Source organism: Narcine bancroftii, chromosome 9 (assembly GCF_036971445.1).
Source record: "Narcine bancroftii isolate sNarBan1 chromosome 9, sNarBan1.hap1, whole genome shotgun sequence".
Lineage (NCBI taxonomy): Eukaryota > Metazoa > Chordata > Chondrichthyes > Torpediniformes > Narcinidae > Narcine > Narcine bancroftii.
This window is the reverse complement of record NC_091477.1, coordinates 45,037,960-45,055,062: the sequence shown is the minus strand read 5'-3', so window position 1 is coordinate 45,055,062 and position 17,103 is coordinate 45,037,960. Positions and strand designations below refer to the sequence as shown.

Genomic DNA, 17,103 nt, shown 5'->3' with positions numbered 1-17,103 from the left:
TGTTGAGGGAAATGGAGCAGGGCGGATTCTTGGACTGAGCGGTTGGCACTGAAAATAGATTGGAAGTGTTCTGACCATCGGTTGAGGATGGATATCTTGTCGCTGAGGAGGACTTTGCTGTCTGAGCTGCGCAGCAGGCTTTGGACTTGGGTTGAGGGGCTGTACACAGCCTTTAGAGCCTCGTAAAAACCCCTGAAGTCACCAATGTCTGCGTTGAGCTGGGTTCATTTGGCGAGGCTAGTCCACCACTCATTTTGGATCTCCCGGAGTTTGCGCTGAAGATGGCTGCATGCACGACGGAAGGCTCGTTTCTTCTCTGGCCAAGACGGCTTTGCAAGGTGACCCTGGTGGGCAGCTCACTTCTTTACCAGCTGCTCCTGGATTTCCTGGTTGTTTTCGATGAACCAGTCCTTGTTTTTCCTGGAGGAGAAGCCCAGTACCTCTTCAGTGGATTGCAGTATGGCAGTCTTCAGCTGATCCCAGAGGGTTTCAGGGGATGAGTCCGTGAGGCGGATTGCATCCTCAAGCTTTGCTTGGAGGTTTGCCTGGAAGTTTCCTCTCACTTCGTCTGACTGCAAGTTTCCAACATTGAAACTCTTTCTGGGGGCTTTACTGTTCCTGGACTTTGGCTTGAAGTGAAGGTTGAGCTTGCAGCAAACAAGCCGGTGGTCAGTGTGGCATTCCGCGCTGGGCATGACCCTGGTGTGGAGCACATCTCATTTGTCTCTTTCTCGCACCAGGACGTAGTCCAGGAGGTGCCAGTGTATGGATCGGGGATGCATCCAGAGTTGTAATCTCAAGATTACTACGAGTACCAGAATTAGTAAGGCAAAAAATAGTAAGATAGTGGAATATGTAGCCAAGGAGCTGGTGCAGGAGGGAGGGCTGCCTTCCAGAGTAGGTGGGATCTGTGCAAGAGGGACAGCTTACAACTAAACTAGAAGGTGACCAATATCCTCACATGGAGTTTTTCTACTGTGGAGGATTTAAATTGGAGTGGCAGAGATTGGGAACCAGAACAGCAGGAAAATAAGTGGAGGAGCTAAGGGGATCACAGATGTTATGGTAAGTGTGAAAGAAAAGGATAAGTTTCTGAAAGGATGAAATGTGTTTATTTTAATGCAAGTAGGATTGTAAATAAGGCAGGTAAACTTAGAGCCTGAGTGTATGGAATTATGACATTGCCTTTACAAAGACTTGGTTTCAAGAGGACGGGACTGGCACCTCAGTGTTCCTGGGTTTTGATGTTTTAGAAGGAAATAAAAACAGGTGGAGTTGTAGCATTGCTAATCATGAGGGGTTTTTATGCACAAAAGCTGTGTAATTGCCTGCTCATGTTTTTTTTAAAAAAGGTAGATTTATCATTTATGCTGAGGACTGAAAAGGCGGATAGTGCAGTCCTTTTACGTAGGCCAGAGCAGCCCACTGGCTTCCCAGGGTAAAAGGGGCCAGAATGTCTAGCACAGCAGGGGCCACCCTGTGTCAGCCCCACCACCCTGCTGCCTGACAGCCCTGCCACTCCGCTCCCTTCCTCCTCCATTCCCCCTTCCTCTTACCCCATCTCCCCCCCATCAACCCCACACTGATCCCACCACTCCACTCCATTCCAATAGCTCCGTTGCCCCGCTGCCTGACGGTCCCATCTGCCTTTTTTAAAAAATGTGAGCAGGTGATAACGTAGCTTTTGTGCATTAAAAACTCCCTCCCTTCTCCATTCCCCTCCATCCCCACCCCCTTCCTCTTGCCCCATCTTTCCCTGTCAGGAGCGGGGCAGCATGAGGGAGTGAGATGGAGTGAGCGCACACAGCCTGACAGCTCCACCAACTGCTCTGTGACAACACATGGGGTGACAGGGCTGTCAGCACAATGTCAATCATCTTATCTCCCTGTTTGGAGCTGCTTTCAGCAGCAATCCTTTTATGCAGGAGGTGGAGTGACTCCATTCCAGTTCTGATACTACCACCCTTGGTGGAGGGAATCTGGATCACGTTGGACCTGCCAATCCACCTTTGAGTTTTTGTGCATGTAAGTGGAGAGTCGTAAAGGTAGAGGAAACCTGTCTTTACAAATAGCTAATTTTCACTATAAAAGGGGCTATGGAGAGTGTCACAGCTGCAATGATGGGGCCAACCACTGGCCAGAGACCAGAAATAGGAGAGGTGCAATCATTCTGGCAGGGTTACATGAAGGGCCTTCCAACAGCCATTGCAAGATAGAGGAACAGATATACAGAAAAATTATGTAAAGATGTAAAAGCAACAAGATTTTCATAGTGGGATATTTTAATTTCCCCAATATTGATTGGAACATCTTGAGTGCCAGATGCTAAGGAGGAGAATTTGTTAAGTACAGCTAGTCCAACCAGGAAGGGCAGCACACTCGACCTTGTATTGGGAGATGAATCTAGTCAGGTGATCAGTTTCAGTGGGAATTGAAGGACTCAAGCCTGAAACATTGGGGATGAATCTTTACCTTTGCTTCATAAAGGTACTTTTTGACCTGCTGAGTTTCTCCAACATTTGTGTGTTTTTTCACAACCACGGTGTCAACAAAATCCTGTGTTTTACCCCTAGTTTCAATGGGAAAGCTTTTTGGGAATAGTGATCACAACTCCTTAAATTAAGATAGCTTTGAATAGAATAACAAAGTAGGGAATTTGTGCTTGGAGTCAGAGGAAGTAGGCAAGGTACTAAATGAGTACAGTTAGACCCTTACTTACGATGTCCCAACATACAATATCTCAAAGTTACAACAGTTCTATTCTCACATTTTTTCAGTGAAATCTTTTTTTTTAAATATTTTAGTTTTTATTTTCCATCTTAAACAGGAAAGTACATCATTGGTTGTTACAGACCATGTCATTTTTATCCAGTGATTTACTCATATAAGACGTCTCTCCCTCCCTCGTTCCCACCCCCTAACCTTCCCCACAAGAAAAAGATAGATGTGATTCCAACCAAAAACGCCAGAAAAGGAAATGAACAAAGAAGAAATGAAGGCTGAATGTGGCATCAGCATTTCCCATATGTGTCCATGGAGACCATGGAGCCACCCCCTTGTATAGGCACTTTTCTTAATCTATCTGTTAGCAGTTTTTTGTAAACTTTTTTGCTGAGGAGTGTCTACAGCCATGCTCCTATATATTCCAGATATGGTTATCATATTCCAATGAAAGTGCTGTGTTGGTTTCTAAGGTTATAAGTAATTTTTTACATGGGAATACAGCTGTGCATCTTGGTAGCCCATTTGCTGATGAGCAGAGGGGAGTCAGATTTCCAGGTCATTGCTATGCATTTTTTTTTCTATGGCCAAAGATATAAATGTAAATTTAATTTGGAATTGAGTTAATTTGTAGCCCATGTCCATAAGATTCCCTAAAACATATATTGTTGGGTCCGGCGGGAAGGTCACCTTCATTATTTTGGTTAGTATGTTAACCAAATCTTGCCAGAATGGGGCTTCCGTTACGCAGGACCAGGTTGCATGAAGGAATGTTCCTTGCTCTACTCCACATTTGAAGCATATTTCTGGCACCTCTGGTTCTGTTTTGTGAATTTTTTGGGGTGTGAGGTAGAGCTGGTGCAAAAAATTGTACTGAACCATTCAGGTTAATACTGATAAATTTGATAACCTTATTCATTTGTGTTTCTATAGCTTATCATTTCACCTTCACAGCACCCTTGTTTAATAGTCATGAGTGATGCTCTCCTCATGCCTTTCCGTCATTCGCAGCCTTTCCATGCTGACATCCATAACAGCCAGAAAGAAAAAAGATTGAAGATAAACAAATGCATAACATATCACCCCCACCACAAACTAAAGTAGATAGAACGAAATAAACCTTAAAAAAAATCCTGTATATCAAAAAAAACACTCAAAGTAATCCCATCTTCTGCTTTGGTGCTGTTCCTCTTTACTTCTGCGCCATTTTCCATTTTACTGCGAGTCTTCTTACATGCCATCTTCTTTTTCGCTCGATCTACACTGCAGCCTTGTGCAGTCTCTTCCTCCTCGAGCTCCCATTATTTTTCTACTTAGAAATTTTTGAAACAAGGAAAGATAAAAATATATATTATCCCCCCCCCCCACCCCCCAAACCAATTAAAGAGCTTTGTCAAACCCCGGTTACTTTGACCATTTATGTCCATAATCATTTCAAATGTCTTTGTAAGTCAATAATTGTAAAGCTGTAGTGAGCCCCCATTGTTCTGTGGTTACTTAGACCTTTTCTACAGATTCTTCAAAGGGCTGTTTAGCATGTGTTTTACGGGCTTAAGCATTTCCTGGTAGCTCCTGTGCATATCGCATAGCTTCCTGTGGGTCCTTAAAAATGCTTCCTTTCCCCTCCAGCATGACTTTTAAAGTAGCTAGGAACAACACTGCATATTCAACTTTTTTGTCTCTCAATATTTCCTTGGTCTGGTCGAACTCTTTGTTTTAGCAGCACAGAGCTTAGGTCAGGAAAGAACATCAGTCTTCTCCCCTATAATTTCAACAGCTCTCCTGTCTCCCTTGACCTGGTCATCACTGTCCTTAGCACCGTTACCCGGTCTCGGCTACTGATGAACTGTAACAGAACTGGTCTTGGCTGTTGATTTGGGGTGGGGTGGGGATCGAATGTTCAATGGGCTCTTTCTATGATTAGAGGACCTCTGAATTGTTCCCTCCCCAACACCTCAGGATCCATTGCTGGAAGAACTCCATTGGGTCCTTCCCCTCCTACCCCTCTTTCAGGCCCAATAGTCTAATATTGCTACACCGATTATAATTTTCTAAGTATTCCAACTTATCTATCAGTTGCTTTTTCTCGGCGACTGTGTTTTTCTGTGTTCTCCAGATTTTCTTGCCTGTCCTGACATCCTCCATCTTGTCTTCTAGGGTCCCAACTCGATTCGTCAGGGTCCCGATTGAAGCTCGCAGGTTGAGCAGGCCTTTGGAGACCTCTTTCAGCCTGTTGTGCTATCGCTGTTCCAGACTGGTGATTTGGGTCACCAGCGACTGTGCCGCTATCAGGATATCTTTGTTGGGCGAACCTGGTGTCACAGGCTTTGCCGTTGCGCCTTCTGCGCTAAGCCCCGCTATTAGCGCAGGAACCTGTAGATCGCCAGCATCGAGTGAATTTTCACTCGATGTTTCCAGCATTTCTGTCTGGTCCCGCTCCTCAGTTGCCTGCATCCTGCTCTTCTTGACCATGTTGCCTCAGCATGGGTAAATTGAAACTTTTTATTTGGGCCAATTTTCGCTGTTTTGAAGCTTTTAATGGGACCTCTTTAGGGCATGTCCTCCCAACTTCACTGCATCACGTGACTCCTTTTCAGTAAAATCCTGCGTTCCTTTGGCAAATCTCATGTTTCTTTGGAAAAATCTTACATTTTTTTTCAGCAAAACCTCATGTTTTTTCAGTAAATCTCACGTTTCTTCACCCGATTTCATGTTACAATAATTTTGACTATTGATGTGAGTCATGAAACTGAACACCATTGTAAGTTGGGGTCTACCTGTACTTTGCAACAATATTTACCAAGGAGAATTGTGTGAGGAATGCTAATGTGTTGGGCCATTTTGAGTATAGTGGGAGCAGTATTGAGAATGCTAAATCTTAGCAGGGAAGGCCATTACTGTTCTGCATTATTTTAAGATCTGGGGATTCCTGTTGCCAAACCCATGGCTTGGGCAGTTGGTGTGGCATGTGGCAAGACAGAAGCAGACCTCAGTGATTGCTGGGATAACTGCAGTTCTCATGCACAGAAAGGATCTTGCCTACCGGCCATGTGTTGTGTACTATGGAGATTGAGGTATGGAATAGTCTTCTGCCCTTGTGATCTGGATACTGTGATTTTCCAACAGGTCATTAATAGGTTGAGTGAGTGGCAAAAGACAAGAACATTGAGTTTAATGTGTGAATAAGAGTGATATTTGTTAAGAGATATCAAAAATAGCATTATAATCTAAATGGAGAGAGATTGCAGGTGAGCAAAGTTCAGAGAGATCTAGGGTTTGAATGAATTACAAAATGCTAGCAGGTTTTGTTGCAATTGTTCAGGGTTTTGGTGAGACCCCACCTGGACTAGTCTGCACAGTTTTAATCCCCTAACCTAAACCAAGATATAAAAACATTGGAGGCAATACAAAAAAAATTCATTGGGCTAACTCCTGGAATGAAAGGGTTGTCCTACTATGAGAGACCAAATAGTTTGGGTCTGTATTCCTTACAATTAGAAGAATGAAGGGTGATTTTATTCAAACATATAACATCCGATGGGAGCTTGTCAGGAATGTTTCACATGTGGGAATAAAAGGACAGAACTATAAGGGGCAGGTTATCTAAAACTGAAGCATTCAAAAATTTCTCCTTGCGGAGGATGAGGAAACTCTGGAATTCTTTGCCTCAGTGGGTAATGGAAGCTGAATCATTATATTTAAAGTGGATGTGAAGAAGTATTTTAATCAATTGAGCTAGATAGAGCTAGATGGAGAAATGGCATCAAAGGGGAGTTGAGATCAGTCATGATTGTACTGAATAGCAGGGTAAGCTTGAGTGGATGATAGATTACTCCTGCTCCAACTTTTGTGTTCTCTGCTGCTCTGGTCCAATCATGAACCAGGTCACAAGGAATGAATAACTCAATACACTGTTCACTAAAAAGGGGATAATAGATAGCTGGCAGTGATTTACAAATAAGTAATTCAATCCAGCACTTCTGATAAAGCCAATTACAAACCTGGAATTGAATCATTGCCTTAAACTCAATTGCAAGTATTTGTTTTCCCCATGAAACATTGGGAATAACTTTCTCTGAAGTAGTACTTCACTTTTTTATTGCTATAGAGACTGAATGATATCCTTAAAGGTGCATTGGTGGGGACCTGATTTGCAGCACTGTGTTTACTTTGTTCGAGGACCAACTCCATGTTTCGAAGTCGCATTTCATTCCAATTTCTATCCCTTTGGTTTCTACTTTTTAATAACTCTCTGAATTTCAGTTTTCAGTTTGCTTAACACTTTTCACTATCCAGAGAAGCAAACTTCAAAGTATTTCTTCAGTTTCTTCATTTGGCATCACTTGCTTTCACCACACCCATTGTTTATTTTGGCATCAAATGACTTCCATAGTCATGTTAACCAGTGTTGGTTCCATTTCTATCCATATCACTGCCATTCATATATCTGCATATCACCCCTAAATCATTGGTATTTAACTGTTTCTAGGTAAATCTAATTTTAGGTAACTCCCATCCCCATTTGAATCTAACATTTCCATCTCTTCTTTACCTATTCCTGGACTCTTTTTATACCTTCTCTCTATTTTTTCTCCCCATCCTTCTTCCTAATGGTTTCTCCCTTTACCTGTCTCTCCACCTCCCACACTTTTCCTAGACCCTATCACCTCTGGACCCCTTCCCCAGCTTCGTTCCCCGTTTAAATACATAAAATCTCATTCTTTATTAAAAGTCCTGACCCGAAATGTTGATTGATCATTTCTACCGATGGATACTGACTGACCTGTTGAGTTTCTCCAGTGGTCTTTGTCCACCTGAAATGTAACTCTGTTACTTTCCATGGCATCATTATCTGATTCTTTTCACTCCACACACTTTGTCAACTGTTATCAGATCCCAAAGTGTTTCACACCCTCCATAACTGAATTTCTATGTCACACAACCTCTGCTACATCACCCTTCATACCCACATCCCTTTGCTTCCACAGGTACCTTCCCTGACTGGATCCATTTTTCAGCTGTTGCTCTGAAATTCACAGCACATACATTGGTTTGATGGTCAGAGTCCTTTGATTCCACAGCCTCTGCTGTTTTTGATCAGATCCCTTTTTCCCTCCATACACCTTCCTTTATCCATGAACATCTCGTTGTAACACTAACGATGGACTGCCCTGACTTCAAAAAAGGTCTGTCTGCACTACTGCAAGTCACTTTTTTTTGCTCTAACTTTAAGTGTTCTGTGGATATGAACCCAAAGATCGCTTAGTTCTTCCATACTGCTAAAAGTCCTCCCATTAAATTGCATTCTGCCCTCAAATTTGACCTACTGAAATGAACCAATTCACACTTTTCAAGGTTAAATTTCATCTGTTACTTCTCAGTCCAGCTCTGCATCTTATCAATGCCCCTCTGTAATCTTTGGCAATCCTCTGGACTATCTACAACACCACCAAGCTTCAGGTCATCAGCAAACTTATTAATCCACCCTTCCACTTCCTCATCGAGGTCATTAATAAAAATCACAATTAGGAGGGTTCCTAGAACAGATCCCTGCGGAACACCATAGGTCACTGACTTCCACGTGGAGCACAAACCACCTTCTGTGGACAAGCAATTCTGTATACCTTTTCTGCTTCAGCAAGTAAGAATTTTGGTGCATATGTACATTGTGCCCTGTGTATGGCAATAAACTCATTATCATTCCTCTCTTCACACATTATGAACATTTGATTCCACACCCTTTGTTTTCCTTGAGTACATCTCTCCATCTTATCAAAAGTCAATGTGCTGTTTCAAACTGAGCAACACAGTTGAGGGGTGCAAGAACTGATTTTAATCCCATGGATGAGGAAGAAGATCTTGCCCCAATAAGATCTGTGGGACATAGTGGTGACAATCTCTTCCATTGTGGTGTTATAATTGTAGCCCAGTGGGAGATACTGCCTTCAAGGTAGAAGGAAAAATAACTAAGGCCAAAATACATAATATAAATCTCCTGCAAAAATATTTTATGAACATTTGTTCTGCAATTAATGAAACATTACTTGATGGTCCTTTGCTCTAAGCCAGTGGTTTTCAAACTTTTTCTTTCCACTCACATACTACCTTGTAATCCCTATGCAATAGGTGCTGTGGTTAGTAAGGGATTACTTAAAGTGGTATGTGAGTGGAAAGAAAAAGTTTGAAAACCACTGTTTTAATTGTACCAAGACTTGTTATGTGCAGTTTCAGAATTCCAAAGGAAATGGGCCAATGACAATTTTTCTCAAGCAAAATATTTCAGTAACAATTTGGTTTAGAGCAGTGGTTCTCAACCTTTTTTTTTCCACTCACATCATCATGGCTAGGCTTTGCAAATGAAGGTTTAGGAAGGGGGCTGTCCACGACTGCTGCAGGCTTGCTGGTGGCTGACAAGGTCAATGCGGGACAGACTTGCCCAGCTGCAGCAACTGCAAGGGAATTCTGTTCTGGGTTTGGTGCTGGTGTGTCAAGCTCCTTTCGTCTTCAAGGCCAGCCCTCTGTGGATTCTCAAAGGAGGAGATAGACTGGTGAATGGTGTGTCACCAGGTCGTGCGACTGGAGGCTAGAACAGACTACTGGTCAATGTGACAGAAACCAAGGGATTTCTTCAGAGCATCCTTGTACCTCTTTTTCGGAGCCCCCTCTGTCATGGTGGCCAGTGGAGAGTTCACCATACAGCTCTATCTTGGGCAGACAATGATCCTCCATCCTAGAGATGTGCCCTGCCCAGAGAAGCTGCATCTTCAACAGTAAGATCTCAATGCTGGTAATCTCCACTTGCCCAAAGACTTCAATGTTGATGATGAAGTCACTTCAATGGATGTTGAGGATCGTGCGGAGGCAGTACTGATGGAAGCACTCAAGGAGTTGTAGATGGGGATGGAAGGTGACCCATGACTCGGAGCCATACAGGAGGGTGGTCAGTACAACGGCTCTGTACACACTGATCTTTGTGCCTTTCTTCAGATGCTTCTTGTTCCAAACTCTTTTGTACAGCCTGCCGAATGTGCTGTTTGCCTTTGCCAGTCTGTTGTCAATCTTTTTATCGATCTTGGTATCTGGCGAGATGGTGCACCCCAGGTAACTGAACTGGTGGACTGTCTTCAGCTCAGTCTCACCAATGGTAATGTGGGGAGGGTAGTACCCTTCCTGAGGTGTGGGCTGATGGAGAATATCTGTCTTCAACAAGCTGACTTCCAGCCTTAGCAAAGCAGGATGTTATACACTGCAAGGCTGTCTCTGTATAGGCAACAAGGGGTGCATCGTACCTAACTAATCTCAGAGCACCTATGGCATTGGGATTACTTAAGGTGGTATGTGAGTGGAAAGAAAAAGTTTGAAAACCACTGCTTTAGTAAGTGATTGAATTATCCACTCAAAATTCAGTGCAATAAACCATTTAATTACAAAATCTGCACAATAAATTCCAACAAAAAAGAACTTGGAAAATATTTTGAGCAAAGTTTCTTATTCATCAAACACTGAGAAATTTAATTTTAAAAGAATTATCAAATGGGATCTGTTAATAAAAATGAAAAATAACAATCCTAGAAAAAGTCTTGAACAAAAACATTTTTCATGTACAAGCCCAAGGCAAACTATTATGATAAATAGCTGTCTTTCAAACTCTGAGAGCTGAACTCTTCCATCTTACCCAAGTCTATGAGAAGCAGGCGAGTCAGTGCGGTGTAGAAGGTTGTGCGACATCTCAAGACAGCTCCACCGTGGTGGCAGTGTTCATCAATGCCCAAGAAAGGGAAATGTTCACACTGCAAAGAAACATTAACACAGGCAGAAACAAAGGGACGGACAATTAATCACTATTTATACAGAGGGTATAGCTGCTATCTTCACAACCTATTTCCTGATGCCACCAGAAGCAATTCTCTTGTATCTCATTTAAAAGGCTATTGTGGTTATGGGAGTCCTGATCACAAGGATGTTGGAACATGCGCTGACCTTACTTCCTTTCCAAACTCAAGAACATTAAAATTAACCAAAGATTCATTACATTATGTAGCACCAATGAGTTTGGCACAATCAAGACTTTTTGATCTATATTCCAAAGCCATTATTCACTTGGTCTTACAAAATGCTCAGGTGTGATTTGAAATTATGACCATTGAACTCAAGTTTCATAAAAATGAAAAGCACAAATAATTTTGCTTTATGTTCAATATGACAAGTGTAGCAGGCTGAGTGGCTACATAGTGCAGCGGGCTGAACCATCGCCCGTGTGGCCTACTGAGCGGCCTCACAGCACCACGGGCCTAGCCGACACTCACTCACCTGGCTGGGAGGCCGCACTACAGGCTGTGTCATGGGGCACTGGAAAGTTGGGTACTCACCTTCAAGATGGCGCAAGGCTCCCGTCGTCTTTATTTTAAGATATGCGCCCTGCAGGTGAGTGGCAGGCATGGGGTGATGTCACTTCTGGTCCCGGGTGGCCGGGCCAGAAGGGATTTAAAAGAAGAGGAAAATTTAAATGAAGGTTATTTGCTGACTAACACAGTGTCTGGTGTATTCATTTAGTAACTCTACTGGAGTAGTCGTTACACATTCATGCTTATGATGGTTCAAAGAGACAGGTGTGAAATCCAGTGAAATAAGGTCCAGTGAAATGCTCATGGTACAAATGTTTGCAAGGAACTTACTGTATGGTTCTTCAGCAAGAATTGTACTGCATCGAGCTTCACCAGCTTCTTCAAAATAGCATATGTAATATGTAACGTCAAGGATATAAACAAATAAGGGCATGTATCTAGATTGGCTCAAGTCCCTTTCAACTGCAAAAGCCAGCAAAAATTCTGGTGTATGAACACTGACAAAGTTTTAGAAGATGGCTTCTTTTGTGAATGTCCAACCAGAAGACTAGTTGCGATTGAAGACATTACACAGAAAATTGATGAAGATGATACTTTTGTCATTATGCTGGTATACCCACCAATGAAACATCATGTGGGTTAGGCATTGACCGGAATATAAAATAGAATACAATACAATAAACAAACCAGCGACAATAAGACTGCAATATTCTAAAATAAATTGTTTAAAAAAGATGACTGATTCTGAAATATAAGTGCAGCACTGCTCAACACCATGAATTGGTATTTAACATTATCACAGCTTCATGAAAAAAGCTCTTTTTAGGTCTAATAGTTCTCCAAAGAGGCTCCTATGATGTCTTCCCAATAGTAGGAGAGTAAATAGTTCATGGTTAGGGTGTGTTGTGTTTTTAATGATATTTCTCGCCTTGTCCAAGTATTGTCCCCTATAGATAGATTCGATGGTAGGCAACTGTATTCCAACAATCCATTGGGCAGTTTTCACTACCTGCTGGAGTGCCTTTCCTTTCTTGTTCAAAATATTGCCCAACCTAACAGACTGGGGTCTGTTAGTAAGGAAATCCAGGATCCAATTACAAAAGGATACCATACGAACAAAGTTTGGCTATCAGCTTTGATGATACAACAGTATTGAAAGCCAAACTACAATCAATAGTTATCTTACATAAGAGGTCTATCCAGGTGAGTCATAATAGGGTGCAGGCACTCTTGAAATGGAATCTTCTATTGACCTAGAAGCACAGTAAATGAATTGATGTTGATCCATAGTGGCAGGCAAACAAGATTTCAGATGAGATAAAACCAACCTCTCAAATCATTTTGTGATGATGGGAGTAAGTGCGGCAGGATGGTAGACATTCAGACTCATGGTGGTAGAGTGTTTTGACACAGGCGTGATTATAGCAATCTTAAAACTTATTGGAACAACAGCCTTGACCAAGAACAGATTAAAAATATCCATTAAAACCTCTGATCTGCGCAAGCTCTAAGCACTTGACCATGAATGCCATCCAATCCATCTGCACATTCACCCTACTAAGGATGGCCCATGCATCCTGGCAGCATTATGGCAGAGTTCTCCACCTCGGTCCCGAAACATGGAGTCCAGCACCACATCCCCATGCAGGGACTGCCACTACATACCCGGGCATGGAGGCTTCCTCCTGACAAGCTGCGGCTCGCTAGGGAAGAATTCAGGAAGATGGAGTAGATGGGAATTGCTCAGTGCTTGGAGAGCCCATGGGGCTTTCCTCTACACTTGGGGGATGGACACCTTGTGGGGTCTACCGCTGGCTCAATGATGTCATGGTAGCCAATCTGTGCCCAGTTCCCCACATCCAGGACTTCACAGCCAATCTACACGGAGCAAGGATTTTCTCAAAAATTGTCCCCAAGACAGCCCCCTTCACTCTGTTCAGCATTTTCGAGTTCCTCTGCATGCCATTCGGCCTCAAAAATGTTGTGCAATCTTTCCAGAGACACATGGATTCACTGGGGCGTGGCCTGGATTTCATTTTTATCTACCTAGACAACATCCTCATTGGAAGTCGTTCATGACAGGAGCACATAACACACCTGCAGCTGCTCTGCCAGCACCTGGCGACTATGGCCTAGCCATCAACCCAGGGAAATGTCAGTTCGGCCTGACGGCCATTGATTTCCATTGAGGTCGCGTTAATCGACACAGGACAGTCCCTCTTCCATCAAAGGTTGTGGCCATTCGTAAATTCACCAAGCTAACTACAGTCAAAGGTTTGCAGGAGTTTGATGGGATGGTCAACTTCTACCATCAGTTCCTGTCGTCAGCTGCCAGGGTCATGCAACCTCTTTTAAAGCTGCTATCCAGTCAGACCAAAGAACTCAGCTGGGACGTGGAGACTTTGGCAGCTTTTTACCAGGCCAAAGACACTCTGGTCAATGCCATCCTCTAGTGCATCCTCATATTGGACATTGGAGACCACTCGCTTTCTTCAGCCGACACCTGCGGCCCCAAGAGCAGAAGTATAGTGTGATCGACAGGGAGTTGCTATCCCTCTACCTTGCTGTATACCATTTCTGCTATATCCTCGAAAGACAGGATTTCATGGTCTTCACCAATCACAAGAACATCACTTTTCCTTTGCCTTGGGCCAGAACTTGCTTGCACTGTCAGACATCCAAGGTCCAGAGGCATGTGAAAGCCCCACTTCAGTTCTTTCCGCCAACACAGATACAATTTGACCATATCCACGTGGACATTGTTGGGCTGCTGCCAGTTTCCAGAGGTGCCACGTACCTGTTCACGATGGTGGACCGGTTCATTAGCTGGCCAGAAGCTGTCCCATTCTCAAACACTTCCACTGCATCCTGTGCCAGGGCCGTCATTGCCAACTGAATAGCCTGTTTCAGCCTTCCTTCCAATGTCACGTTGGACAGGGACGCACATTTCACGTCCGGCCTATGGACAGTGCTGGCTCAGTTACGTCACACCATGCCCTATCACTCACAGTCTAATGGTCTGGTGGAAAGATTCCATCGACATTTCATGGCGCAGATCTGAGGCCCAGATTGGGTGGATAAGCTGCCTTCGTGCTCCTTGCATTCGCACAGCACCAAAGAAGGATTTGGCCACATCCTCCCTTGAGCTTGACAGTCCCAGGAGAGTTTGCGCCAGGAGGAAACATCTATGGCCCTGCTAACATGACTTCATGAGAAGGTGTACACCTTGGCCCCCATATCCAGCTCCATCCTATGTCCTGAAGGATCTCAAAGACTGCAAATACGTCTTCATAAGGAGGCCCACCCTGGATGCCCCTTCAGAACCTCTATGAGGGTCCATACAAGGTGTTAGGACACAACGGGACTACATACCTTTTGGACATTGGGGGTAGGCTGGAAACGTTTACAGTCGACCGCCTCAAACCGGCACACCTTGACCTTGACCAATCAATAACTGTTCCAGCTCTGTGGTGGAGAAGTCAGCCTCCCAAATGTACAAACTCTTTACGAATTGTGGACTTGGCACCTCCAAACATCAGTTCTGGAGGGGTGGGGGTGTGCCAGTTAGGAGGGGGGGGGGTGCAGGGAGTCATGTAGCGAGCTGCACTGATCTACAAGTGAACTGGGTCATGGAGGGGCAGGCTCTCCCTGGGCTGACATTACAATGGTCCCAATGGGAGGGGCCAAAAAGAATCATGGGAGTGGTGCTGACAAGCTCTTGGATGTCTATTAAAGTTGGTTGGTTGGTTCAACTCACTCATAGCTTCTGTTGTTTTTTTTTAAATTTCGTTCGCTGCACAGCACACCAACCACATATTTACATTTTTATTGTATTATTACATGACAATAAAAAGGAACTTGAACCTCATAAGCATTATGCACAGCTGATATATACATACTTGATATCAACCCTCCTTGATCCCACCTGCAGATGACAGTAGAATTTTACATTATAATACCAAAGGAAAAGAAGTACATCTTTATTTAGAACGCTTAACTCCTGTCATCAGATTAGGATATTATCTAATGATTCATCAATTGAATCCCAGGAAGTGATTTCATTAGCAAGCTCATATTTTGTCTGCTTCAAGTTTCCCCAAATTGAGAAGGTGGTTGGACATTCTGGAACAGGTGCAATTGTAATCACAATGAGGACATCACACTACTCCCCAGAGAGTTGTCCTTGAAGAGTTTCAAACAGCTCCCACCCTTGTTGAGAGCTAATCTCCATTGAATCAAGTTAAGAGGGAATAGATGCAGAAAGACATTACAAGGTCTGTTTGGGCCACACAGCAGTTGGAACCTGAACCAATAAATGCAGTGCTTTCTGTTTATCAATGAGCTCTTGTGATAAAGTGCTCTTGTCCTCCAGAGTGCTCACTCAATTCAAGAGCCTGGAGAGCAAATCTTTGTCAACTGCTGCCTTCAATCAGGTATGCTCTACATTTGCTAACCACATTGCTGTGTCCACATTAGCTATATCAGTCCCTCCATTACCTGCTTGAGAAGGGGAAACAGCAAGTACCTCTTCATACCTTGCAAAGACAAAATCAAAATTGTTACACTTACAACCTACATCCAAGTTAGCTCCATGATGATGCTGAGATGTGGTAATAAAGATGTCTACTGTAGATCATTTTGTAGGAATATAAATATTGATCCTAAGCATGCATCCAGAAAAAAAATGATTAAGATTTTTTTTTGTTATTGTTTCAGGTGGATTTGGTGTTGAGACTGGCATTAATCCATAATCACCACGTGAAGGCATTTTAACTATATTGTTGGAGTTACATGTGGAAAGACTAGGAGAGGAGATCATATTTCTTGAAAGACATTAGAAAGTCATATTGTTTGTTTTGGTTATTGTTATTGGTTGTTTTGGCAAATTCCATATGATTAACTGAATAGAATTACACACCTGCCATGATGGGATTTGAACTCAGAACATATGGGGGGTGTAATTTAACTAGGGTATTTGAGTGGCATGGGCTCATGAGCCGGAAGGGCCTGTTACCATGCTGTATGTCTAAATTAAAAATTAAAAATTTCCAGTTGGGTAACTGTGCCACCATTGTGCTTATACTTACCGTCTTGTACTACTTGAAATACACATCTGGGTACACTCCCAGGTTACATCTAACTCTATGAGAGTATTTGTCCCAGATGAGACTGATGGCATAGGGTGGTGATCTCCCTGTACCAAATCCATGCAGAGCTGTCCCTGCAAATTGATGGGAAATGGGAAACTTTACAGCAAAATAGGTCCAGCAAAGAACCAACAGAATGAAATGCCTCTATTTGCAAAGTAACAGTTCCATATTTGGCCTGGGGAAAAATAAGAATGGATGAAATGGAAACTGTCCCCCTCACTTGGTCAAACTGTCCTCAATCAATCTGCAGATAATTGACATGCACTTTTTCCTACTTCTCTTCCTTTCTCCCACCAAAGAGCTCCTAGAACAGTAGAATATTGGACAATGTTTGAGAAAGCTGAAAAGCACAGATAACCTAAAGTGCTTCACTCTGAAAACAGTGATGAAAATTACTTTAGCAATATTATTTCAAAATCATTCACAATATTTCTCAGAGAAAAATAACACACACATCATAAATGGTCAACGTAACCACCAGAATTGGGATGTGTATTGTATTTTGGGGAAAAACAGCTACACCACCAAGACAAGTGTAATTCATCATTTTTCTGATTTAATACCTAAGAAATATATTAAAATAATAAAAAGAATCCTGAAAACCTCAGAATTTGCAAGTGATAAATAGCACCCTGTGCTATTATTGCATTATCCGTACAAACAGAAATATTGCACGGTGAATTTTGGTAGACAAGTGCGATTATTTTCCAATAAAAAGTTGCATATTAAATTCCAGCATAAAAGTGGGTGGGTATTACTTTCTGGAGCTTTCACTGCCTACCTCGAGGGGACAAAAGGTTTAAAACTTAACTTTAATAATAGTACAATATTAGAAACAAAAACTTGTTTCATGTCATTTACTTTTTTATTTATATATAAATAATATA

General features: G+C 42.8%; 1 protein-coding gene across 2 annotated transcripts in view; it reads right to left on the bottom strand.

The window, feature by feature from the left end:
• LOC138743479 (ran-binding protein 17-like) overlaps positions 1-17,103 on the bottom strand; it is a 726,783-nt gene that overhangs the window by 255,559 nt on the left and 454,121 nt on the right. For both annotated transcript variants that reach the window (XM_069898924.1, XM_069898925.1), the window contains 2 exons: positions 11,397-11,460; positions 10,397-10,511 (listed from right to left, as the gene is read on the bottom strand). In XM_069898924.1, the coding sequence (XP_069755025.1) occupies positions 10,397-10,511; positions 11,397-11,460 (179 nt within the window). The remainder of the gene's footprint in view (positions 1-10,396; positions 10,512-11,396; positions 11,461-17,103) is intronic.